Raw genomic sequence first — 27925 nt, 5'->3', positions numbered from 1 at the left:
GTTCATAAAACATTTTATTTAAAATGTTAACAGCTTCATCGAAATTAACTTCTCGTGGATATTTAGGCAGGACGTGATTTATATATATAATCTAATCACTGAACAGTTATACAATAAGAATATATATATAATAAAAGACCAATAATAGGTTCCGGAAGTTACCCGTACCTATGTCTTCACTATGATATAACATTTATCACTTGCTCTCTTCGTCAAATACATTTAGTCGGTTTTTCTGTCTAACGATAAACATTGAGCCATGCTTCATTAAATTGAGTTGCCACGTTTGCCTTCTTCGATCAGTTTCTCTCTTACTGTCTGTCTGCGTTTACAGACGAATGAGATACATGTATCCAAAACTCATTCTCGTATTTGGCCCACTTTATTCCGTTATTCACTGATGCAAATTAAGTCTACGAACATGTACGAGATTTAGCGGGATGTGTATTTCATTAACGTCATCATTCAATAATAATGGAGTCATACAATAGGCCAATAAAAGTAAGTCAATAGACTAAGCAGAAAAAGGAGTGTAAATGGTATACATTGCAGTGAGATATTGAATGCCGGAGTTATTGTTGAAAAGAATTTGATGGGGTCGAGGAATGACAAGTATGAGTAGCTTGGTTATTCCTACCATCATTATAATGACAAGTATTCGAGAAAGCATGATAACTACATGGAATTCGATTTACAGATGTTAAGATTCTTTAAAAGTGACGGGGAGTTTCTCGTGTAACTTACATGCTCAGTATCATGAGTCAGAAATATACAATAGAATTTTCTAGCGTAAAATATATTGCAGGCTGTTATGTATGCAATTAGTTCACTTTTTTCATGGAGCATTATCGTATCTTCCATGCAAACTACTGTGTTAAAAAGGAGTTTAGAATTACATTCGATGTCTGTTCAAACTTGGGATCCTGAAGGCAAAGGAAAGAAAGGTGAGCCAATGAACAAATGGCTTCGGGAATTATAAGCAAACGTCAAAAGAATGAAAAGGTATCAGAAACAACTGGAAATGAGAGCCTATGACATATTTGGTTGGATAATTTTTACTGAGGGTCTATGTTCTACGAGGGGTAACAGGCGCGAGTATGTAATTTATTGAACCCTCAAGTCCATGAAGCTTTGTCAAGTGTTTCAGCTGGATTAGTTTCTTAGAGCACTTAGATATCGTTTATGATGATGGTCGTTTAATTTATTTGCACTCAGACAACAATGAACACTGGCAAAAGCATTTATGAGAGGACATGATAGGATTTTTATTTATCTAGGTTGCATAATGAATAATGTACTAATTGACTGTTAAAATTAACTACAATGGGCAAAATTAAACAGTCTGTCATTCAAAACTATGGTAAAAATTTCAAAATAAAGATAACATTTTATAGATAAGGGATTGCTGAACTAGTGTTATAATAATCATAGTAAGATAACTAATGTGGTTCTAGAGTATAGGGTACCTCATTTGTTCTGTGTGAAAATGAGGTCATACAGAGCTTCTAAAATACAACCGACACTCCACGCTTGAGCTTCACAACTATCTTTACATAGCTGAAAATCGAAAAAATAATATTTTAAATTATCTACTCAGTAACAATCTACAAAATTTAAAAAATATTTCATACTATTTTATGTGTAATTTGTTATTGGCCGTTTTCAGGATTTACGCTAAGTTCGCGTTATTTAACGAAATTGTGACAGTAATCCTCTGTAAAGTTTCCAAGTGTGTTTAGTGTATTACTAATATTTCTGATTCTACGTTATAATAGTTAAAGTTATTAAAACAACCTGGATGTAAGTAAATTACCAATGTCATCATATTCTTTTCAGTTATAGTTCATGGAACACTCTAGAGAACTTTGAGCCGTAACTTGCAAAAACTAATGTTGATTTTATCACAGAGTGTTAATTATGTAAACAAACTCTTTTACTGTCATATCTTCTTCATCGAAAGATGGGATGAAGTGTAGAAAACACTAGCAGCATTTGAAAAATGTTTATGGTCTCAGTAATCTCTTTTGTCACTGAGTTATATTTGCTCGGCATCAGAAAAACTTTAAATCAATGACTGATGTAAAAAAAATTGTGGAATAAAAAACCTTACCAAACATTCTTGCTCCGATAACAGTTCTCAAAATTTATACATATATTAGAAAAAAATCCCTCCACTTAGATTAATAATCACTCTTCAGAAAAGTTTAAACTAAATCGAACTCTATAGTTTAGTAAAAGTACACCAGGAAATTAATTCACATATACCTTGGTTTTCTTGTATTTTAAAGTATCACAGTAGATAGTGAATTATCACATCTTTTCAATATACTATGATGCTACATCATCTTACTAAAAATCAGGAGAAATCGGTGCTGTAGCTTATGTTTTTTTCCTCACGTATAACATTACCATTCTCGCAAACAAAATACAAACCAACAATGAGGTTCATGAACTGTAAAGCATGAAATTCACTGAGACCTACTGCGACGACTACTACTACTGCCTCAGTATTCATTAGAATAGATCAATCTAGTTGTGCAGATGTGGTTGGAAAGTCGTCATTTACGTCCAAGCTTTCACGTCGCTAATGACTTACTAGTTAACAAAACTATGGTCAGACATAGTGGTCAATCTATTTCTTTACTACGTAACTATGAGGAATCGAACCTAATAGAGTGATAAATATACATATGCTGTGTTTATATAAATAGGGATTTCTAAAATCTTACCTGACCATTCGCATTTGTCAATTCCGGAAGAGAACACCACTGACTTGATTCCATTCTCTGATTCAGTCTGGCAAATGTTTTCTGGCATTCTGTAGTTACGTCGAGAGTGAGATGACCCCATTTTTTAGGATCAAGTTGGCCTAACATGCGAGCGAATTTAAGACGAGCGCGTAAATAGTATCCAGTTGGCCACAACCATTCTGGCCCCTAAATCAAAAGTAGTAATTAATAAGTATTTTAAGAAAGCAGTATCACACAAAGCATAAAAAATTAAAGTCAAATCATATAAAACCTGAGTGAAGTTTATAGTTAACTGGCTGTCAGTTTTGACCAGTACGGAGTAAGATCTAGACTATAAAGGAACAGCATTCACTCATTACTAGGTAGTATAACCATTTACATATTGTCGAGAAAACTAGTATGATGCTAGACACGTCAAACTGGTCGATAAATGTAGCAACTGGAAAATGATCGAAGCGTTTATCGTGCATTGATCCGTACCTTAACCTTCTTGATTGTAACGGAGTGAGTAACTAGAACAAAATGAAATTATTATGTGTTGACATTAGAGCTAATGAGATATAACTCCTGGATAGTCACCTGACACTTAACAATATGGTTTGTGAGTTATCTTCATTTTGTATACTTGAATTATAGTAAACCATTCAGATTTTATTTATCTGTAATGACCGGAATAGTTTTACTCGTACCGATTACTTTAATATGAAGATTGTACCGCAGCACCGGAAATAAAATGGAATTAAAATGAAATCCTTTGGTATACATGAATAATAGACGTAGCCGTGAATGTGTGTATAATATGACGTTATTATTTAATTCTTCAATCCAATGCATGTGCAAATATAAGCTACATTAAATCGATAGAATCTAAGATTATTCTTAACGCTATTAACTTCCTAACATGAAAGTTTATAGCTGTTTAACATACGAATAATAATATCATTATTCGACCCACACAGTCAACGTTACTGTCATACTTGAAGAAACTAGAAGATCAACACTTCCCATGAAGTACATTAGTATGAATTGTGCACTATATGTGCATGACGTTACTAAGGAATGACTAATGAGAGCATTGAAATCAAGGTAATGATATCCCTGTACAAAAACAAGAAAACTTACGAAAGACATAAAAAAAATTTGATAATCCATTTATAACCTAATAATAACAGTTGTGGCTTCACTATTGACAAAGATAAAAATAACGCAAAATCATTTGCAATGCGAATATGATTAAAAAAGGTGTAAAGTGATAGACATTTCACTAGGTGGAAATTTAACACATAAAGAAATAAAGTAATGACTTACTTGATGATAATTAAAACCACGAGCTATAGAAAAGTCACAGCTATCATTTGAGTTATCATAATATCCTCGATAAGCTAAATCATCTCGACTCAAAGTGCACATACCAAATGGACCAGTTAATCGTTGTTGAGCTATTTCCAGTGCATTCCATGCCCGTTCAGGTGTAAATAATTCAGGGGCCTATTAGAATAATTTCGTTTAGAGATCAGTTAATTTAGGAAAATAAGATAAAACAGTAGAAATTAATGAATTTCATTAACAGTATGGAGGCGTGGAGATTATTGAGTCTAGCTGAAATCATGAGCCCAACAATGTTAGACCACCGTAGAAAACCTAGAAGCACTGGAAGGTCTTGTCGTCCTAGTATAAAACTCCGCATGTGGGCATTGAACTCAGGATCTTAAGTTTCTCGGATGTGAAAGAGATACCCGCCGAAGACAGTGAAGATGGTCGCACAATATCGTGGGTTGGTTGGAGCTTGACATTAGCAGCGTCGGATTCCGGCTCAGAGGTTAAGCGTTCGCGTGTGATACGGAAGGTTGATGGTTCGATTCCCACGTGCGGGTTTGTGAATGCACACTGCTTAGGAGTCCCATACTACGACGGAGCGGCCTTCCAGGTTTTCAACGGTGGTCTAACAGTAATCGGTTCATTATTTCGGTTAAATTTCATCAATTTGAAATCAAATTCTTTAATAGACGGAGACGGAACGAAAAGTACACTTGGTTAAAATTACACCCATTTAGTTATTGGTACATTTACAATGAATGGATCTGTGACCCAGCTATACCATCACATTGACGCGACCAGTAGGTGTTATTACAAAGCAAATTGTAATCAACAGAAAAGAAAAATAATGGCAATATGCACGCAAAGACAAATGAAATTATAAAATGATTTGTGCACTGGTATTGTGTAAGTATTCAAGTAATGAATATTGATTTAGTCACGTAATATCTGAAACAGTATTTTTAATGACGAATAAGCTCTTCAATATGTGATTTAAATAGAAGACGAACAACAACGAGCGTCCTGAATTTCAGTGCTAGCCGCCATCCATTTCTTATTATACCGCTTGTAACTTAATATCGAGACAATCAGCATATGATGTATATATGCCAATAAGAGACTGACCGATTGCAGTCCTAAAAGTCAATGCAAAGATTTAAACAGCCAATACAGGATGAACTGAACTTGTTAAAGGGTTTTATCTGTTCTTTACAAATTCTTACTAGGAGAAAAGTTATCGCATAAAGAAAGTGATACATCTTTTTTGACTGGTACTGCTTAATACAGTCCAATGATAACAAAACCTAGCACGATCATCATTATAAATTTATCACAACGCAGTTTTTACGCTACAAAAACGAATACTTTTTGTCATAGCGCTTTCCAGGTGACCTTTATGTTACAGTAATAACTACAAAAACGGGTATCTCAGTAACTGATTTGTTACTAAAGGCAAATTAAATCACGATTTTAGCGCAACAAATATTAGCGTGAACATATATTCATAACCAAGCAGCTATTTGTAACTCCTATTAATAGCAGGATAAGGGCTTGACTAGGCATGTTTCAGAAATCACGATGGCGAGCGTTTATCAGTTCATTATCAATCAATCAGCACTAGTGGATGAGCTGAGATTTCCTGTGTAGAGTTTAAGTGTCCACTGATATTTACTTACTATACTGACTGAACTTGTCATTTACTGTGTAGTATATTTATGTTTCTATCTAAGTAGTGTTTTCATTTGAGAACCAGTCGAGTGAAGTGTTAAAGAATACTAGACTGATGGAGACTTAATATTAATTAATATGCTTTACAAGTAATCCTTAAATCATAAGGTTGACAGCAATTGCATTTACTAAGCTGAAGTTAACGACTGACAGTTTGTTAGTAAAATAAATGAATGATAATAAGGGTTACAACTGATATTATTTGACTAACTGTCCACATAAGCATAACACCTAAATGTTTATCGAAAAACTGCTTTGTAAGAAAAATATTGATAAGGTCGTCATGTATAGTTGTAGTAAGAGATATTCGTCGTTTATCAAGATCTATTCAATTACACATATAATATTATGTAGTGTTAAGCTGAATTAAACAAGAATAATATTAGTAAAGATGAATATATTGGATAGTTTAAAACTTACTACAACCATAGTTATAAGGAAATTGGGGCGTAGCTGATTATCTGTGTATCCTCCAGACGAACCAACAGAATCCCTATAAATTCCTTTATTATATAATAAGTTAGGGTCTTTTGTGCTTTCCGGAATCCAAAAGTGCGATTCGAAGGAATTTTTCAACATATTTGACCATTCTTTCCATGAAAGTTCCTTACCAGTTGCCAGTTGAACACCTGCATGAGGATAATAGCCAGCGTAATTCGGACCTTGATTGTGGGATTCTGCTAACCACGATACAACTGCATACGCCAAGCCAACTAACTCGACTGCTGAACCATCACGAGGAGTAGCAGGTATACCCTGGTTACCAGCTTTTGATGAACTGCCCATTTTATCCATCCACGTACCACAGTTAAAAGCGTTGCCACCACGAGGAAATCCTGTATTCAAATCAATGTTGGCCTGAACCTATTATGAAATGAAAAAAACGAATGTATCGAGATTCTTACCTTTTCAGAGAATATACTTTATGTTGCTTTATTTCATAGAATACATTTAATCAATAAACATTGTCGTATTCAGGATACGTAAACCGTTCAGTGTTTCGTACAATACTGAGTGGATTTATATTTAAGTGTGAGTAAAGAGTATAAAAATTCAATTCCTAATATAGCCTATTCATAAATTGATTCATGCATGATTAAATCCTTGCCTTTAATAACATATAAAACAAAAGTGACATTTGGATGCTACATAAGCTACAATCGACAACTAACCTTAAATCCTTCCGGTTTCATATGTTCATCTAAAGTTGGCCCGGCATTCCTTTCGATAAACTCAATACCAATAATATGTCGTTGCAAAGCTTCTTGCATTGTTTTATGCAAGGGTTGTATACGTTGACTAGATAATGAATTAGTCAAATAATCATCCGGCCAACCAACTGTATCATCATCTGGAAACCATCTATAAACTGGACAATTTAAAATACTAGAGGAATCATCTCCTTCCAGACGGCATTCTTTAGTACTTGAAACAAATTGTTCGTAAATAACGATAGAATATAACCAGTACCAAACGGCGTCACGACAATTGTATCTTGGTTTAACAGTGTAACCATCTCCTATAAGATTTGGTATTAGTCCATGTCTTAATAAACTAGCATAACTGAGAATAATGTTGGCAGCATCCTGTTTAATGAAGAGAAAAGAAAGTGATGTGAACACAGAAACAAAGAAGCCATGAAAAATAACGAAAGCTATTTTTGGAAACATTCTACCTAATTCAAATTTTGTAAAGTACTAACATTTAGTTTGGTCCCTTAGTTATCCCATACAACATAATCTTTCGTTTGACGCATAATTCACTGTCATTCCCAGTTCTATCACAAAATTACTGTAATTTAAAGGTAACCTTTGGTACTCAATTTTTATACCCTAATGCCCAGTTTGTACATAATTGTATTTTTCTATTTGTTTGTACGTTGTGGTCATGTTAGTCGTCTATTTACTTGTGTATCTTTTTAAACCAATCTGAATCGGGATTGAGACTAAATCGAGTGGTGTTCCAGTTGACTCGTTTTTTTTCACCGTACTTGTCAATTAATTAGGTGATAGAATGGTTTCCGTCTTTCTATCGAAGACAGTTAGTCTCGATTCGGACTCACGCATTTCTAGCCTCAAGGTTAACCAGTTAGCTTATCGTTCAAGGACTTAATCTGGATCGATACAAGTTATCTTCTGTGTATTATTGAATAGACAGATCAAGGACGTAACAGAAAGTGTACACCAAGACTTTTTCAATGAATAAACCGAAATAAGTCATAATATATGATAGTTCGATCTCAATAGGGTTACAATTAAATTGAAGTTAAACTCGAAAAGAACAAGTTAAATAAATTTAAATGATGATAAATTTGGTTGCTAATCATTTGAAGAATATTCTGAACAGTTGAGTGAGGTTCTCATACAAAGCTGGGAGACTATTATTTGTTTCATTCTTGCATGTTTGTTGTTATTATGATTATTACAACTTTAATCTTAATTTGAAATAACTGAGTCAACATACATCCCTTTATTGGTGAGATAAATTTTTGTCACACACTAATGATATTGATTGGTGTAGTATTGAAAACCAGTAAGCATTGGACAGGGACTTTAGCCTAACTTCAGTAGTGAATATCATCCATGACTACATCCAATATCAAACACAGTGTCACACAAGGCACAACTCTTTGGGTAGCCGCTTACTCATAAAAAACACTTTACTATTAAGAATTAACCGTCAGTTAGCATCACTGTCTCTTTTACACTCAATCAGGCACTATACAGCTCTTTCGTTCTAGTATAGGACTCCTCGACAGTTCGTGATGTGAAACTTCATATTTAACAACCTCCACAGACCCTGTATACTTATGATAATCATGAGGTCACGTGGACTAAATTCAAGAGATGGTTCCCAGGGTCATATTGAGAGGCAATGACCAGTGCAGTTCAACAACATCGGGAGTGGAACAGCCACTAACCAACAGCATTAATATGATCGTTGTGCAATATCGTGAATTGATTGAAGTTAGATTAAAAAAAGTGGGAATAAAAGCGGATATTTTCCTTTTGCTTTCCACTGAAAGCTTCAAGAGATCACTTGACATTTGAAACGATTAGTATAACACTCGTCATTAATCAAAAATTCTCCACCATCATTAGAAATAATGATCATTGTAAACAATCTCCCGTAATAATATTTCTACACTAGAAGGGGAAAAAACATTTACATCAAAAGACTTAAATGGGTTTGTCTGTGGTAAAGAGAAACTTCGTGTCACTCTTGTCACGTTTGCAAGCGAAATTTGTTAGACTGAAAATATGATCTGATATCAAAGGTTTAACGTGACTCAGTATTTTTTATAATTATCCACAATTAGATCATAAATATGTGTAACGAAATCAAGTGACAAGGAATGGCTTAGTGGACATACAATGTACGATTCATATTGCGTTCTGGAATGCACGAAGAATAAAAATAAAACGACTACTTCCACTTACCAATAACATGCCTAAATCTGAATTGAGAATATTAAATTGCTTATCATGAAGTGGAAATAGTAAAATTACCATTTCAAACTGTTTATTAAAAGTTAACGATCATGAATGTAGTTATGAGACAAAAGGAATGTAACTACTTGTTATTCATTTCATATTATGTTGGTGTTTCTCCTTTATTTCCAATTACCACTTAATATTTCTTAGACTTCTACTTAATTAAGCCTTATCAATTTTCATATAAAATGTTTTAACAAGTATATATACGACCAGATTGTTCGAAATGTACACCGCAAATACATCATATTTTCCAGATCAACTTCATCATCTCATTACATTACATGATCGACAGTTATAAAAGAGATTGGATTATTTGACCAAGCACAACCGTAAGTGTATACACTTTAACGGATAACAGTTAAATCTAACGAGGAGATTTCTGTGGCCAGAACAACATATTATCAGTCTACAATGTTTTAGTGACAATAGAGCCTACTAATCCTTACTGAAAAAAACAGTGTGATTTGCAAAGTTGTGGACTTATAACAACTACATGGAATATAATACCTATTGTAGTTTAAGTTAAGCTTTTCATTTCACTACTGTTTATTTAATTGAACCAAATCTTCATCTAGGATAGTGACTACTGCATATGCTGAACATCTTCAAACACCGCCTACGTTGTGCAGTGATGTTGACTGGCGTAAATGTAGGTTGCAAGAACGCTTATTGTCAGTCTATGAAGCTATTGACTGTTAATTTGAGATATATTGGTTGTTGTAGATTATATAGTAAAGGTGAGATGGCTCAAAACTGATCATAATGTCGTAGATGGATTGTCATTTTTGTCTTCTCCTAAATATTGGGTATAAAAGTCATTTAATGCTTTTGATTCCCTTATCTCATTCCTTCTTGTCGAATCATATTCTTGACATTTAGTCTTTCCTACTATCATTGATACTACTAATATTTTAAATTTCCTGCTATTAGTTCGATTTATTTCACCTCGCTTTGTTGATACAGTGTAGCGACTTGTGAGTATGAAGTTTATTCTAGGTCGTACGTCGACTATGATTAGCAGACTGAATATAAAGTATTCATTAATTTACAAGGTCATTAATACTGCTTTGAATATGCAATTCTGTACAACGTAGAAACACGTACGATATTGGGTTGATCGATGTACATAAGAACGAGAAGAATCTGACTGAGCAACCTAAGTAGAGTCCAATTTACTTGGGTGTTGACAATCTGAGACGGTACCGGAGCAAAAGTGTCCAGTAGAAATCCTGATGGAAGGAAGACTGAAAACGATCCACAGCCTGATGCATCCGAGTAATGCATTAACACCAGTACAGACAAAGTATGAAAAACAATCCACGTACGAAGTGAGATGTCTTGTGTTTGCCCGTGACTAAAGAGAAACCCATGGTCCATGGACAGAAGCGCGAGTGAGCAAAAGAGTAGGCCGTGTCGTGTACGAAGTAAAGGTAGGAGGCGAATGATGGTCACACCATCGGAATCAGATTCGAAAACGGCTAACCCCAGATCGTCCATCAACAGGAGTAAATCTCCCCCTTGACATCCTGCTTGATACCTTCAACTTACCGTCAGCCCCACCGAGAGGAAAAACTCAACACCAAGCCAATCTCTGTTCCAGAACGTGGACTCTTCGACAGCGGCGAACAGAAGTCAAGATGCAATTCGACCCCAGGGAAGTAAGCTATTAAAAGGGGAGGTGGGTTGGGGACGTTAAGTCCCAAGAGCTCACTTGGTAAAGGTCCTAATTTTGTAATTTTATTCTGAAAATTTGAATTTTATGTGTTCGCACCAAGGGACGCTTAATTGACCTACAGTTTACATTTCCTACTCGGAAATCCTTGATTGTCATTGGTTGACGGATTTTTTTGTACGCTATTTTGTGGCTCTCCGGGCGTTTCTATCATTGTATAAATAAGCTTCATTTGTGTGTTTAGTGACCTCGTATTTCTGGGTGCTTGTAGATTACATTCTCTACGCCTCATCAAGACTTCTTGATCTAGTTAGCAGAGCCTTAGACAACGGATTAGAATAGCCTATCGTGTCACTGTGTCTTCGACCTTTGTTCCGTTTACCGAGTAAGGTGAACTCGTAATAGCATCAAGCATATCACAATCCAAGTAAAAAATAAAAACATCTGAACCATATCATCAAAAGATTTCAACTGAGAATATATAGTTTCTTTAAAACCCAAGTCAGAAAGCACATAGTTCTTAGAATAACACTGGGTGCCCTCTATAGACTGTTATGAGCTTTTATAAATCATTTCGTTCATATTAGCAGAGTCACTTATGTAAAATGGAATACCGTTAACATATATTCAGTATTACGCATTTGGTAAATTCGTAACATTTTTCAATCCTATAGAAGGCGAGAATCACCAAAAGAAAGACATCAAACTAGACAAGATAAATTTAAGTAGATAAGTAACAAATGTGTATAATAAAGAAAAATTGTTGTATGTATAAGTTAGGAGTGGGTTTATTTATACTTCTCTATTTGATTTTGAGTAACACCAAAACTATCTCTGAAGATCAGTTCATGTTGTATTGTGGACCTCAATTAGGTAGCGTTCTGAGAACAAACTTACAGTTAGTGGCATCATCGTCTGGTGTTAGGCCTTATTAAAGTAACCAAGTAATTTAATCAACAGAAAATTGGTAGCAGCTATACAAGCTTAACAGATGAACCAGCCACATATATCTGCCGAAGATCGAAATCACGTCAACTGTTTTTAATTCGTCACCTACAACTTTGTATTAAATTAAAACTATCATGTGCGATCAATATTTTTAACGAAAAATATAGATAACGTGTAAGCGAACAATGTCTTCTAGAATTTAGGCTAAAAGTTAATTGCACACGTAAAAATATATATTCCTTTGGTGGTCTTGAAATGTAGGATTGTGATTACCGAAACACAACAAGAAAGAGATACTCTGCATTTTAATCATAATTATTCAATAATTTCAATTTCAAAAATATTGATGATTTTAACTTCGTATGAGAGACCAACTATTACATTTTCGGCTTACTTGGTAACGCCCTGTTAGAAGAAGGCAACCTCGGACAGAAATGAATGTGTCTCTTCCCCAAGAACGCCACATTCCTTCCGCAAAATGTGGCAAACCTGCAGCTAAACTACAAAACATTGCTTCGATTTCTGGATTTTGAGAATCTTTATTAAATTGGATGACACGTCCAGGCAGACAACTATTTCCAATAAAACCGTAAAACTGAGTAGTTGCTACTGCTAATTTTTTCACAAGTGATGAACTACTTCTTATCCAAGGTGAAAATCGTAATGTAGTCTAAAAAAATTAAAATGAAGAAAAAGTTGAAGTTATTTGAGTATTTGGTAAACAAAGTGACTAAATGCATCAACTTAGTTGACATTTCTGTTTTCTTTTTTCATCAGTATAAAATAGAAGAGACCATAGTTTGTAAATGTTTGTATTATTCAATAGAAAATTTAGGAAAACAAAATTGGATGATAAACGGGATAAAAGCTATGCATTTATTATGGTATGTGATATTGATTAAGCGGAAAACAACAATCAGAATTTCGATTTCATGAAAAGATACATATTTTAGATTGTAGAATCCGATTTAGGTGTATTTTAACTCAAAACGATAAAATAAGATAAAGGAAAATATTAAACAATCGACCTGACAAAGGCAAGTCATTTTTATCTTCAACTTAAAGTAGTTTGAAACAATTTATTTAAGGTAATTAGTTGGAATGAATGGCTAAAATTAAGGTGAATATGATCTTCATGTCGGTAAGAGTACAACACAGTGACGAACTTAGGCGATTCTTGAAACGATTTCGACAAATTTTAGAGCGTTGTAAACAAATAAATCAATAGTTACTGTAGATGAGTGGTTTATGGGGGTAAAATATATAAATTTTACCCAATTCATGGAATCTTCAACAGGGTTACCAACTTTAAATCGGAAAACCAATGACATATTAATTCTTCTATATGGCTATAGAATATCCATTCTTCCAAGTCCTTATGAGGAGACAAAGGGTCCCAACATTGTTCCTGGTTAATATTTAGGCTTGGAATTGATTTGTAAGTTATACATAATCTATATAAAAAGACTTAAGCATTTGATAAGCTTAACATTTCTACTATATGATGATAAAACATAATTTTAAACACTCTGAGCATCAGATCAAGATATTTCTGATGCTCGATTTACATGGTATATAATAAGTAATCCCTTTTTTGAATTCCTCACAAATATTTAAAGTTTCGACGATTTTGATTGACCCTTCACAATACAAAACTTTCACCGTTTATATCCAACTTCATTAATGAGGTGAATGGGAGGATATTTTGATTGGTTGTTTTGTGGTCATTTTTAACTTCGTATAACTCAGTATCTATCATATAGATAATAAAGAATATGTCAGTTGAATATCATATACACAGTCATTTTGACAGTTTAGGTCAGTCAGACATATCAGATCAAGGCCAAATAAATGAAAGATGCAGACGGGTGAACGTCATTGATCAAGATTTAATTTAATTTTTCGAGGAAAACAAATACTCACTATAAGTTTAAAATTTGGTTTAGTTTTCTTAGGGGAACACATCTATATTAATGAATGAGGTTGTGCATATAAATCCATTTGGGTTAGTCAATAAAAACTTCTTACTCTTTCTTAGTTTTCTCGCTCAAGTATCCGGTCGGAGTTGCACATAGGAAATATGCACATCAGTATCAGAGTCGGATGACCGCCCGACATAACGTTTACCCGGCAGCCGAGTTTTCCCTTAAAAAAATACATTTGGTTGAAATTTGAGAATCGATTCCGGTCAAATGAGTCAATGTAGTAATTTTACTAGTCAGTCCGTTGTATTGTTGTTTTAAAAGATTAATTCATTTAAAACAAGGCGTTGAGAAGGCATTCAATTATAGAGGGAATAGACAAGTTAAAAAAAAGTATGAGACTTCAATGTTGAACAAGGAAGTAATTCCCTAAGGAAATCTTAACTCTTCAAAATCCGAGGACAAATAGTAATCCAGAAATACCATAATTTATCTATCCCAAAACAAAAGATAGTGTATATGTTGAACACTATTCGCTAATAAGTAATCGGACAATAATAATACGGATCAAATTGTAATTTCTGGTTAAATTATGGTGGTTTAACCACTCAATGACCACTAATTTTTGAGTTATATTCAACCATGATTAAACTATTCGATCATTTCACTTTAACAAAGTAAACTCGAAACACACAATTTAGCCTTACATAATTTGAAAGTAACGATCTCATAAATCGACGATAATATAACAATCGAAATGCGATGACCAAAAAAGAAAGAAATAAACAATAAGAAACTGAAAGAAAAGAACTAACCTCGAGTTTAATAAATTCTGTTAATGTAACAGTCAATGCTTCAAAGTATGCAGGGACTAAATATCTCGGGATATTTGACAGAGGTTTATACATAATTTTTAAAATATCACTCATTTGAATAATTGCTTCAGTGATAAGTTTATTAGAATTACTTGGTAATTTTGCCAAACGTTCAGTTAAATAATGGGCTAACCAATTACCTTGTCGAAGATGTGAACAAATTGGATGACCCAAATCATTTCGATCACGAATTCCTTGCAATACGTTTGAAATACTCTTTTTCAAGAAAGCAAAAAAATAAGTGACGAAAACAAAAAATGTAGCATTACATTTGGATGACATGCAGAATGTATATTTACATTTTGGCAACAAAACACTTTAAAAGAAAACTGTATGCGAAAAATTTCAGCGATTGAAATCAAAAATAACTCCAACGTTTAGCTCGACAGACCGATGCAATCTTCTTCTGAGAAATAGTAAAAAAAAGTCAAATTATCGAACATAAATAGTCTTCAGAAAACAACCATGTACCAAAAGATTATCCAATTATGTTAAAATCATGAATATGGAATTTTTACTGTGAATATGTCATTTGGCGTGAAATGTGCATGGAGGTCTGATATGAAAAATCCTTAGGTAATGGTAAGGATAAATTAGTCAGTCTGATAAATAGTTACATATTAAACTTGTCCGAGCATCCACGGAATGAGAATAAATCAATACACTAATTTTATAGATTACATCATGGACTGTCCTTAAGAAAACATTTGAAAACCCACTAATGGGGCTAGAAGGTGGATGTGCAGTATCACAATCGCTGGGAGTAAAATATATAAACTATTTGAAGCCGATTGCGTGATCTAAACACTGTCTGCGAACCCAAGGTTCATGGGTTTAATCTTCGGTGGAGCTGTCAATACACACTACCGAGGAGTCCCATAGTATGACGAAACAGCCGTCCAATACTTCCTGGTTTTCAAAATTTATATTAATTAGGGTCAGTTGGTGATGCAAAATATAGAATTCAACTAATTCCACAATCTTATCCAAAGAATAAATGTTTTTGTATTATTGTGTTAAGCAAAACAGTTATTCAAGGTATAAGCAAACATGACAACTGACTGAAACAAATGCATCTAGTTCGCTTTTATTCACAAAACATTAGGTGAATAAGGAGTACTGGGTTATATATTATCAATTAATTATTGCTATGGTGCAGCCACTTGTAGTTTATCTCATTCATTGAGATTGATTTTTCCACATACCCACAACTTCAGCTGTCCCTCAGTAGCCATAAAAACAAAAGCATTTTTGAACGATTTTTGTTGTGTCGATTATAGTTCATGTTCACACTGAGTTGAACTTTTTGAGTTTCCAACCCTGTCAATGCAACCAAGTCAACTGACAATGATAGTCTAGTCTAGATAATCACTTGTTGTAAGCTGCAACTCCTTTGTTACCCAGATAAAAAAAGTTAGAGTATCTTCGTTTTGGAAATTAATCCCTTTCTGATTAGCTGGGTATGTGATTACTAGTCAAAATATAATTTAATAACTAAGTGATGTGTCTGAAACATAAGAAGCATTAACCTTAAAGTTTTTTACTGACTAATATTATTTCTATAAGCACAAACAAACTGTATAAAAATGGAAAAAGTCCTTTTAGATAATTATCTACTTAAAAAACCGATGATTATTATAGTCGCTTGGGTTTGCAGAGTTTATCATCATCAAGTGTCTATGACCTAAACTATAAAAACGTGATAAAACTGCATGTGCCATGGAACTACTCCATCTCTCATATAATCTGATTGATCAATGAATTTAATTGTACTATATCTACTTCATTTAATCATTTATTTTATATGGCTAGTTTTTCCACATATTGATACCGATGAGTCTAATCGAAAATGTATAATGTATAATTATTAAGTCGCGTTTTGCACTTGGAAATTTACTGTCTAGTTTCGAACTCTTGTCTCAGTTGTTTAGCTTTATTTATATTTTACGGCTGTTGAACTGAACCAGATGAAATTTATTATGTAAGCAACTTGACTGCATATGACTTTGTAACTTAATTGTTTGCATTAGTTTTTTTGTTTACATGTATACTGTGTATTATTGATCGGTAGTGTGTATTTCAATTTGTGTTCAGCATTTTACGCTGCTTATTTGAGCATTGACATAATGTAAAATATATTGAACTTTACTAATAAATTGTTGCTGTTGTCTACTACCAAGTGGTCCAGTGTAAAGGTAAGTACGCTTTTTTTCCCGATCAATGTGAAACTTTCGCCTCAGAAACGACTGTAAGCATCTGTAACTTTAGGTCAAACATTTGAATGGTACACTAATAATCAATTTTCAATTATCTTATCATGATCATCAGTTTATTTGAAAAATTTTAAAGCAGAAAGCGACTCCATAAAAGTAAAATAAGATGTGTTTAAAAAGGTCACGATAAGATACTGTATCAATCTGCTTAGGAAAATGAGGTTCTGATTACTGAAAATGAAAAATCAATACAGTACACATCATGGTGTAAGTCGGCTTCAGAAAGGTATTTCAAAAGAGGTAAAACATCTTTTTAAAAAATATAAGCGCGCTGACCGCGTGAAATGTCTCCCTTAAATATCGATTGGAGTATAAATTTTGAAAGTTCTTCGCTAAGGTTCAACTGACTGACAGCCATATGATTATTAGGTGTTTATATTCGAGTCCTAATCAATCTGCGACCTACTTGTATAATTCCTACCATTATTATTCTTGCCGCAATAATGTTTATATCTGAATTTAATAAAGGTAGAAAGTAGTCTGGTGAATAAAAACGGGATAGATGAAGGCATTATGCATATATCATATCACTCTGCTTATTTGAAACTTAAATAACAGCAGTAATAACAGGAATAATAATAGCAAACATGTTTGACCGCTGTATTATTCTACTACTATTATATAAGCCTGGTACACATCATGGAACAAAGGCCACGGACCATGAATTTTCGAATAACTCCATTATGGGCTTTCCTTTTCAGTTGATCTCAGGTGATATTCATGTGCAGGTCCGATTTCTGGAGCTATGTGTTTTTTGGTCTGAATCTTTTCCTTGTGCACTGAAGATTCCAAGTTAAGGCTCTCTCTGTAATACATAGTATGTTTTGTCTATCGCCAGTGTCTTTTCTTAATTTCCTCTTCAATTGGTAGCTGGCTTGTTCCCTACCTGAGGAGGTTATAGTTTATAATGTTTGGCCAATGGATGTGGTGTATTTTGTGTAGAAAGCTGTTTAAAAATGAATGTATTGTTATTGGTGTGTATGAGACAGCTGAGCTAAGTGATCTCCAAGTGGAAGCGACGCAGCTGAGTTAAAGCTATCCACCGTACTCCGTGCTTCTCGTAAAGTGTGGAGGTCTTCATAATCAAGCCGTCAGCTAGCAGAAAGAGAAAATGTGACAGTAGGCAGCCTTGTCTGACACCAGTCTTCACTTGGAATGCATCAGTCTGTGAGTTGGCCTCCATGAACAACTTTGCAATGTAGTATGGCGTAGGAATTCTGTTTGGTGATGATGACATTCTTCCTAGGTACTCCATAGTATCGAGGACGGTTCTATAGGGTCTTCATATGCATGCTGTCAAATGCATCCTCGTAGTCAGGGAAGTTGTTGTATAGTGACCAGTTCCATTCAACTGACTGTTCAACAATGATGCGTAGTGTCGCGGTTTGGTCTGTACACAACCGAACCTTATAGAATACAGCTTCTTCATTTAGAAGTTGGGTGTCTACTGAATTTTTCATTCGGTTTAAAAATACTCTGTTGATAACGTTGCGTAGTTGTGCGGCTCCCAACCACAGCTATCTTCTTGTCTCCTTCCCAGGATCTTGGACAGGTTGTTCACGGAGATCCATCGTCTATGCTGGTGTTTCTGGAGGCACAGCAGTCCTGACATTTCGAAGTTATTGCTTCGTTAATCCCAGTCTCATTGCTCTCCACAGTAGATTCCTCTGCTTTTAGTAGATTAGGTAAGGCTTGTAACTTGTTGCCAAGACATATCTTAAACTGAATGAGCATGTTAATATCTTGAAGGAAGGCTGTATTAGATTTTCGTGATGCTAATTTTCCCATTGTCGAACTCTTCTTAAGCTTGGTCATCGCCAGGTGGTGATCTGAAGCTGCATCTCCTCCCCTCTTTGTCATTATATTTTTCATGGATTATCTGAATATTTCACTTTTACAATTGTGATCAGTCTGGTTTTTCGCAGTGTGGTTCGGTGAAACTCATGTAGCTTAGTGTATGAGTTTATGCGAGAAAATGCTGTATTCTATGACTTTTTAAAACCACAAATATTTGCCAGCTCCTCACTATTCTCATTTCTTGATCCTAGTTTATGTCACCCCATAATGTAGTCATACTCGATACTGTCCATCCCACCTTGACGTTCAGGCCGTCCATCCGGATATTCAGATCTTTTTCTGACTGTTTATTTATGTCAAACTGCAGCCTCTTATAAAAGGTGATCTTTATCATATTTTCTACTATCATTGATAAGTCTGTATCACTGGATGACATTCATTGTCATCCTTTCCTTCTTTGCTTTGAAGGATGCTCTGATGATTCGTAAGGCATGCGTTTCTCATCCTATAGGTGCTTTTCTTGATCTTCGGACAGCATTGATGTAACTGTTTGTGTGTGGGGGGGGGTATTCTTCATGACCGGAATAAAATAACAGGTTGTCTAGAGGAGCATCGGCTTTGTGGTTTTCGAAGACCCCAGGTTTTTTCCATGATGCATCAAAACTCTTCCATATGACGACTTCTCAACTCTCATACGTGAGCGTAATAGGTTCTCTCTGAGTACAGTTTTCGCAGCAGGGTTGTGCTTTAAGAAGTAAGGTTACTATTTCTACGCTCAACCGTCTTCCTTTACCCGAGATTAGAACCGCACTAACCTTACAGAGTCTTCACATGGAATTGCTGTATTATCCACTTCCAGATTAAATAAGAAATATAGAATAAAGCCACGTAACTTGTAAAAGATTACTTTATAGGCGTGATTCTTTCAAGTTACTTATTGTCAGGTTATTTCTAAAAATCGTTAGAACATCTGGTATCCCAACCGGTTATTTCATCATCTAATGTAGATTGAAGATAAAGTAGAATCTGAATGAATTAATAAGAAAAATGGAATAAAAAAGATAAGAGATATAAAGTATTAAAATCCATATAATTCAATCTGTAAATTTGAAATTATTTAAGTTTAAAACATTAATAATCCATCGTGTTATGCTTGTTTCAAAAAGAAGCGAGTAATATGAGTAATATTTCAAAATCCAATCGTAAAAAAAGGCAAGTCATTACGTCATACCTCCCACCGCTTCCTTTTCCTTCTCTACTGCTCCCGCTACCCATCAATGCACATAATCATTATGTAGGCCTCTTATCAGTCTATGTTTAAGCTGCCACCCCTACTCATCGTGTTGGGAGTCAGACGAGATGAGCTTCGGCGCATCCATCAGTTCAGTAGACAATGCTGAAATTCATTGGTGTATCTCAACATTTTGGTTTACGGTACTGGTAGCAATTACTGCTATTTTCAAAGCTATTTGAACGTCATCCTAAGCTACCTTGGGGTGGATATCACTTTCATGGTTGACTAACTGCTTTTCTAGTTGTGTCATATATTTAGTTCCATTTATTATCTTCAATAGAGTAAGAACAAAGCATTGAGCAGAATAACATGAATTCATTTTATTTCGTTAAATTCTCATCAGCTACTTACAACCTATAATATTTAAAATCAAAATTATTGTAAAGTTTACATACTTATAACAGAAAAAATGGATATCTATAATCATGGTGTAGTGAGAGTAGAAACAAATAATGACTGTTGTAAATAAATATAGTATGTGAGAGAAGATTCTGGATCATCAGACATAGTAAACAATAATTAACTAATTATATAATGAAGTAGTTGAACATAAATAACAATTATGAATAACATGAGTTGAGATCAATCAATTATAAAATAAATACTAAGGTTATGACTTCGAAATAAGTGGTGCAATTGAAATAAGAGATAAAATTACAAACATGATGTAATAAGATGAAGATAAAATCACCATGCTAAGGTCAGATTCGCAACCGTGTCCTTTTGGATAAATAAGTCCGGCTTTAGTCGTTCAATGGCTGTGGCTTAGACGGATTTGAGAACGACATTCGACCATCGATTGATGATGTTGAAAGACCTTAGTCTATCAACTTGATCCCCTGTGTCATAGAGATGTTTTGCAATAGCACTGGTGAAAGCCTCAAATCCCATTGACCTGAAACCTTTTAAGATATGTTCCTGGAATCGAACGTAGGCCCATTTTACTTTTCTACCAATGTAATTGCTTTGGCATGTACACGTAAATTTATATATTCAGTTGGCGAAAACTTGTAGGGGGTACCTACCGATATTTGACCGAAGTAAAGAACATAATGTTTTAAAAAAGATTATCAGCTTGGCTGCAAGATAAGTTCTCGTCGGTATTGTTTTTAATCTTCTGTTTATTGCCGCCTAACATTGTCAACTTTTAAATCAATTTTACTGTTATAAGTATGTAAACTTAACAATATAAATAAATATTATAGGCTGTAAGCACCTGATGAGAACCTAACGAAATTAAGTGAATTCATATTATTCTCCTCAATTCTTTGTTCTTTTCTAGTTGTTCAGAAAATATATTGTTAACTTTTTCACCATTAGGTCGAACTCTAAAGAGTTTTCTTGTTGTGGTTTTTCTGCGTCCAGTAGAACGCAAACATATAATTGCTTGCACTGAAAGATGACCTGAGTCTAAACATGTGCTGTAGAATGAGCGGTAGTCTTCTATCAAGCCTCCCAAACAATGGCTGATGGGAATGTAATTTGTTTTTATCCATCGTTGAGTCGATGGTGGGTGTCATCATGTCAAATGATGTCCCTCATTATGCCTAAAGTTGTTACTTGCCAGAAATATATGATTATATAAGCATAGTTGCACGACACTGTTGCAATTTTCTGATCTCTGAGCCGCTATGCCCTATGATCCACCCAAGTGTCTTCCGGTTTGGTTTAGCCTATCTAGTCAGGCATCAGGATCACCCGTCACTATTACTACACATGAGCGTGTAGCTTTTTAAAGGAATTTCGGAAGTTCCCTATCACATTCATGTTTTACGTAATCGGAACTGCAATTAGTGGAAGCGTAAGCAGGGAAAACGAAGAGTCAACGGCGATTTTTTTTTTATCTATCCAAGTTCTTAATGTCCCGTTTAGCCGGACAGCAGAACACAAGAGACTGTCTATGGGGTATCCAGTCTTGGAGAGCCTGTTCTACTTTTAGACTTCATGATATACCTACATTAGTTTATTTATTTATTTAAACACATAAATATTATTACAAGGAAGCACCAGATAAATATGCACCTCACAAATCACAAAACCTACATTAGTAAGGCAACGGGAAGCAGAAGTAGGATCTCTAGATACATAGAGGGTAAATCACGTCAGTTTTCTATATTGATGAGTGAGGTCAAATAAATGATCATGCTTTGATCCTGTGTGCGCATTTTGGAGATCCAACAAACATGGATAACGTGAGATTCTAGAGTTCTAGCTAAAACAATCTGTCGTCCCATCTGACACGAGGTTCAAACGTTGAAAGTTCTAACATGTGGTTTACGGGACCATGAATAAGATTTGGTGAACTTGAATCACTTGAAGTTGTGGCGCGTTGTAATCAAAATGTTTGAGAAGGGTTATTCGTGTGTTAGGAGAATTAATAAGAGGTGAGGTAGAGATATGAGCGCGGTTGTCTTTTTTTGAGTGCCGACATCGTGGGAGGACACTTTTTCTTGAGGGATCTGAAAGGAAGCTGGGTTAGTGGTAGTGTTAGTGACCTGGTAGTGTGACGGCAGAGCCTAGAGGGTAACTACTTGAGGGATGTGTTAGCTCCACACTTTAAAAGGCCGTAACCTCTGGAGATGGAAATTAGTGGGTTGAGATGTTGGCCTTTTCCATCCCTTCCGCATCTTTCCTTGTGAGAAGGCAGCATCGCCTAGATGCTAGTTGTTTGAGGAAGACACCTTACTGCTGTCATACCCCTCTACAGTCAGTGACTTGACTTCACTCTCGGACTTGAGGTTACTACTTTGACTTAATGTTTTCCAGCTGACCTCCCTAGTATGGTGGAACCTAAAGAAACATATGTTCTACACAGTACAGTTTGATTGAAGCATTATAATAAGGAAGTCTGACCAACAGCAACGGTTGGGCTAGTATTGACCGCACCACCTTTAAACCATAGATTAAACTTCTTCAGTTCATATTTTCAACTCCAGCCAACTCTCTATATCACTTGGTAATCCTTTCAGTGCTGTCAGTGAATAACAACACATCATAATCAATATAACTGAACAAAAATCTAGAATTCTCAGTTGAAATTCAATAATTCATTCCCAATTTTTTCAAGCAATTGATGACATTTGAAGGTCGTTTCTACTAAAAAGTGACATGAACTACTCACTGTAAATCAAGGGGTAATGAACAATATATAGAATAAATAGAAAATATTTATGCGATAATTAGATAGAGTGAGGATGATCAAGCAAAAAGTAAGTGTAATTTCAAAAAGAAGATATTTTCCATAGATGATCGTTGAAAACAAAAAGCCGTTGGATAAGAATCTTTACATCCGTTGATACAATCATAATGTATGCAAACAGTCATAAATATCATCATCACCTGTCACTCAAAGAGTATATATGACAAACTGAATATAGCCAAAAAACTACAATATTCCAAGTCATACAAAGCGTATATGAAACTGGGTTTTTTTTAATTATATATGGGTCAGAGTTTTGTTTGTCGAAATACAACAAAATATTAGGTCATTCTAAAAAGTAGATCTTATACGTTAATCGCTATTTTATAAAGATTAAATGATGGAAAATATGTGTGAAGTATTAAATTCTGTCTATAGAAAATATTCCACTGCCTTGAAACCGTTTCCTTATTTATCAATTAAATAATAGAAAACAATGAATAATTAATAAATACAATCACCACACAAAAAACCAAATAACTATATATTGAAAAAATTGTGAAAATCCGAACATAAATTCCTAAATCTAAGCATCACTCACACAATCTTGTAATTGAATGATTTTAACACTATAACAAGATGGCGGGAAACGGGCCCATAACTATTGAATCTTCTCAAATTGAAGAAGCCACATTTCACCCGCATGTACGTGCAATGTATTTATCATACCCTTGTAAAACCAACCAGTTACAGTTATAAATGGCTCAGTTTGGAATTGTAGCTTTTGCTGTTAACTTTACAAAGACTGATCTTGTTTTCCAAACCAGCATCACCAACTCACAACTACTCAGATACTTGGACATTATTATCATTAATGGCTTTATTCAATATTATATTTTGGTATAGTATAGAATTATCAGTACGAGGTAGTTCAACAAGTTTCTTTTACAAAAAAGGAAAAAAGTGAAAAAAGGTCTTGGATATGTAAAACTTTTCAACTAGAAACATGTTTAGGAATACAAATTATTGACTAGGTCAACTCTAACAACCTATTCGTCACAGAGTATATGTGCTAGATAAGGTATTGTGGAACTTTTATACATTTGCTTTGGTGCATGGATTCTAATGTATTGACATCTCGTCCTACAAGAAGATATACAAGGATAAAGATATAAATGAAGTGGATAATTAATATCTGACTAGATAAGATCTGCAAGAAGTTTTCAATATTGCAGATGTTTATCCACAACCATATTAATAATGACCTCAAAAGATTCACCACACACCCTGCAAACTGCCTTCAGCGCTCTCCGCAATACGACAAAGTCTTTTCTCAAAAGCTCGTGAAAGAATAATGGAGAACAGTAGAGAATAATAGGTAATATGCATGAATTTACGAATTGTAACAGTAAATGTCGAGTAATCCCAAAAGCATGCAGCCTTTTTATGTAGTAAGTCAGACGCAAAACTTTCTTCGATAACAGCAAACCATGAGAAGATCAGAGGAAAAGGTAACACCAGGATAATTGACTTTCAACATTGTGTTTATCAAAGAATCTCCAATAGTACAAGCATTATGGGATTCTAACACGATATTTAGGTGCTGTTCATGTCTCAGGCTAAAGTTAACAGATTGACGGGTTAAGTATGAGACCATTAACAACATACCACCACTCAATACGAGACAGAAACTTATTCATTTCTATGGGATGTAAAGAGGTAGGAATCGGCATACATACAGTGAAATCGTCCGTATATTTCACAAGTGTTTTCCATAGAAGATGGCAGATCATGAAGAAAAATAGAGAAAAGAACACAGGAGAGAAAAGCTCCTTGTGGCACGTCTTCATGAGACAGTAGGGAGGTCGAACATTTTCCTCCGAACACAATGTACTGTTCTCTTCCAAAGAGGCAGAAACATAGCTGGTTGGTTATTTAACTGTCAGTGTTGACGCTGATTAACTTGTTAAGTAAAAGTCGTCTTGGAATAGAATCAAAAGCAGAAGTGTAGTTCAGAAAAGCGCTTCGAACATACTTCTTACCCTTTTCCAATCTGAACACTATATTATGATGCAGCACAACAACTGCATCTAAGATGTTTCTTTTGCATTTGTAAGCAAACTGATACGGATCAATGTGCTCTTTGAGTGCAGGTTGAAATGGGAGTATCAATAATTTTTCCATCATTTTGAGGAAAGGTGAAGTAATTGCTATGGGTCCTAATTTTACATTCTTATCACCAGATACTTTCTTAGGTATAGGGATTACCTTTATTTTCCTCCACAGAACATGAATATAACAGTACTATCATCAGTAATGTTAGTGTAAAAAATGTAATCTGATTACAAATAATTATTATTGATGTTCAACATGTACTGTGTGTCATATTTACATTCAGTACCAAAGAGACTGAACAGTCTTAAGAAATGATAAAAATGTATAAATTATTTTTTCTAAGACTCACATAGTTTAAAAATTTTAATGATTTTAAACTTGATGTCTACAACATGTTTGCATAAGCTACATATCTTCTATTCATTAAAAAACCTTTTAATTCTGCAACTTTTTAATAATACATAATAACAATTCATTTATTGGATAAATATAGAGCTGCAAAATCTTTGTGGGTACGATGCTAGTCAGCTAAGAACTTCACTTATCTAATTTAGGTCAGATAATAAGAATGCTGGTGGATTCACAATAGAGCATTTTAGTGAATACATACCTAGTCAAAAATGGAACCTAGAGCCACTAATCATAGTATATAGTATTGAGGTGTGAAAAGTTTATGACATACTAACAGGATTTCTTGGTGTTCACCAACAAATATGCTGAATTGTTCAGAATAAAAATAGGGGAAAACGATTAACTAACGAATATGTTTTACCTTGTCCCACTACATAACTTTAAACAAGTCGAACAAGAAAGATGCATTTCAAACGACAGAAATGTTGTGCATAAAACTATGGTATCAAGCGATCTTAATTGAAGCGCCATTGAGGATAAAATTACTATTTATGAACTAACCTTAACAATAGTTTATGAGGACTGCCTGAAAATAACTATTAGCATAGTTAATCGTTCAATTAAAAAAGTTGTGAGGTATTCATGCGAAAATATAGTAAAAACAGGTAAATAATCTAACAGAGAGATTTTAAAATAAGTCTTGAAACAAATCTCTATACATCTCCTACAGTAATAATAATTGTATGCTTTCTAGTGACTAAGTACGAGAGTTAGCGCCCTAAACTCCAGCGAAAAGCTATGACTGGTGGAGGTCAACCATACGGAGTGCAAAATAGTTACTGATCAACAGCATTACAAGATAGTTGCGCAGAGACACGAATTGATTAAAGTTAGACATGTAAACCACTGGGTTCCACCACCGTGGTCTAAATTTCGAGCGCTCACCACGACAACTGAAGCAGTATGTAGAGATTGTAGAGCTTTTGAGCGAAACTGAAGGTCATGGTTCCAATCTTCAATGGGCTTGTCGATGTGCACTGCTGAGAAGCCACATACTGGGACGAAACGGTTGCCCAGTACTCCCTGATTTTCAATCATTGTCTGGCTAAGACAAGTTCATCATGTAAACTAGAAGAAACAAGATCATGAAATTTCGTGACTGGTGGAGTTAAATTATTTCGAGATTGATGTAGATATAAAAACGGCTATAAATAATGGCTGAGCAATATCGTTAAATGACAGAAGTTGAGAACGTAAACTTTTGGACCCGAAAATCTAGTGGTCAAAGGATAGCGCACTAACCTGACCTGATTTCAATTGCTCAAAATCAGTAGTATTATCATGATTATTACTTCTACTATCGGACTACTTAGTAAACTTAAATATTTAACGGACACAAGAATAAAACAATTACAAGCTTTGGAAACCTAAAGCTATGTGTTGTTGGTGATAATTACCAATATATAACTTTTGAGAAAATATAGCTATCTATTTTAATTTTATTGAAGTTGGATAGCAGCTAGAAGTGGAATCCAGGATGCACGTTTCGTCCTGCTTGAGACTGATTGGCTGGGTTCTATCTGTATTCCAGTGTTGATATCCACAATGAGACTCGAACCCAGGAAGTTTCACTTCAAAATGGGCGATCTACCAGCCTCTGTGCTACTGATTCAAAATAGTCACTAGATAATGTCACCAGAACGACCTGAATTTATGTGTTTACATCTACCTGCTGATATTAGGGACTGATGGTAATCAGCCACTTTTTAGATTATGCACATCCTGAAAAGACTGCTTCGAAACTGTCAATTGATTACAAGTATTTTAGTAATTTTGGATAGTGATTAACAGCAGAATCCATTTTGATATTAGAAGAACAATTGGATGACCATTTATTCATCATACATTCTTAAAATATGTCACTTTACCTTCGAATAATTTAAATGTCATTCAGAGACTAATTAAATCCAAAGAAGATTTCTCTATTTGTTTCACAGTTTAAATGAATTAAATAGTTTTTTCCAATTTAGATCAAGAATATGTACAAAACTTTGAAAATGAAGTTCGTTTGCCAAGTATGGTTTTATGAATTCTGGCTCAGAACGTACTTCTCATAGTTTACATCACGAGCTGATCTTAGTTAGACAGCCACTAAAAACAGAAAACACTGAACAAATATATCGTCTTAGAATGAGACTCCTTAGCAGTATAGATAGACAAAACTAAACTATGGAGAACACCCAACCT

At 34.5% G+C, this 27925-nt stretch overlaps 1 protein-coding gene across 1 annotated transcript in view; it reads right to left on the bottom strand.

The window, feature by feature from the left end:
• Positions 1-1245: 1245 nt before the first annotated feature.
• Smp_007640 (hypothetical protein) overlaps positions 1246-27925 on the bottom strand; it is a gene marked incomplete at its 5' end in the record, with an annotated part of 38948 nt that continues 12268 nt past the window's right edge. Inside the window, 7 exons of the mRNA XM_018800133.1 lie at positions 1246-1557; positions 2730-2936; positions 4059-4238; positions 6216-6659; positions 6968-7381; positions 12307-12582; positions 14650-14925. Of these exons, the coding sequence (XP_018653977.1) occupies positions 1468-1557; positions 2730-2936; positions 4059-4238; positions 6216-6659; positions 6968-7381; positions 12307-12582; positions 14650-14925 (1887 nt within the window). The 3' untranslated portion in view covers positions 1246-1467. The remainder of the gene's footprint in view (positions 1558-2729; positions 2937-4058; positions 4239-6215; positions 6660-6967; positions 7382-12306; positions 12583-14649; positions 14926-27925) is intronic.

The sequence above is a fragment of the Schistosoma mansoni genome, chromosome W (genome assembly GCF_000237925.1).
Source record: "Schistosoma mansoni strain Puerto Rico chromosome W, complete genome".
NCBI lineage: Eukaryota > Metazoa > Platyhelminthes > Trematoda > Strigeidida > Schistosomatidae > Schistosoma > Schistosoma mansoni.
The sequence above is the reverse complement of the archived record's forward strand: the minus strand, read 5'-3'. Positions and strand labels throughout refer to the sequence as shown.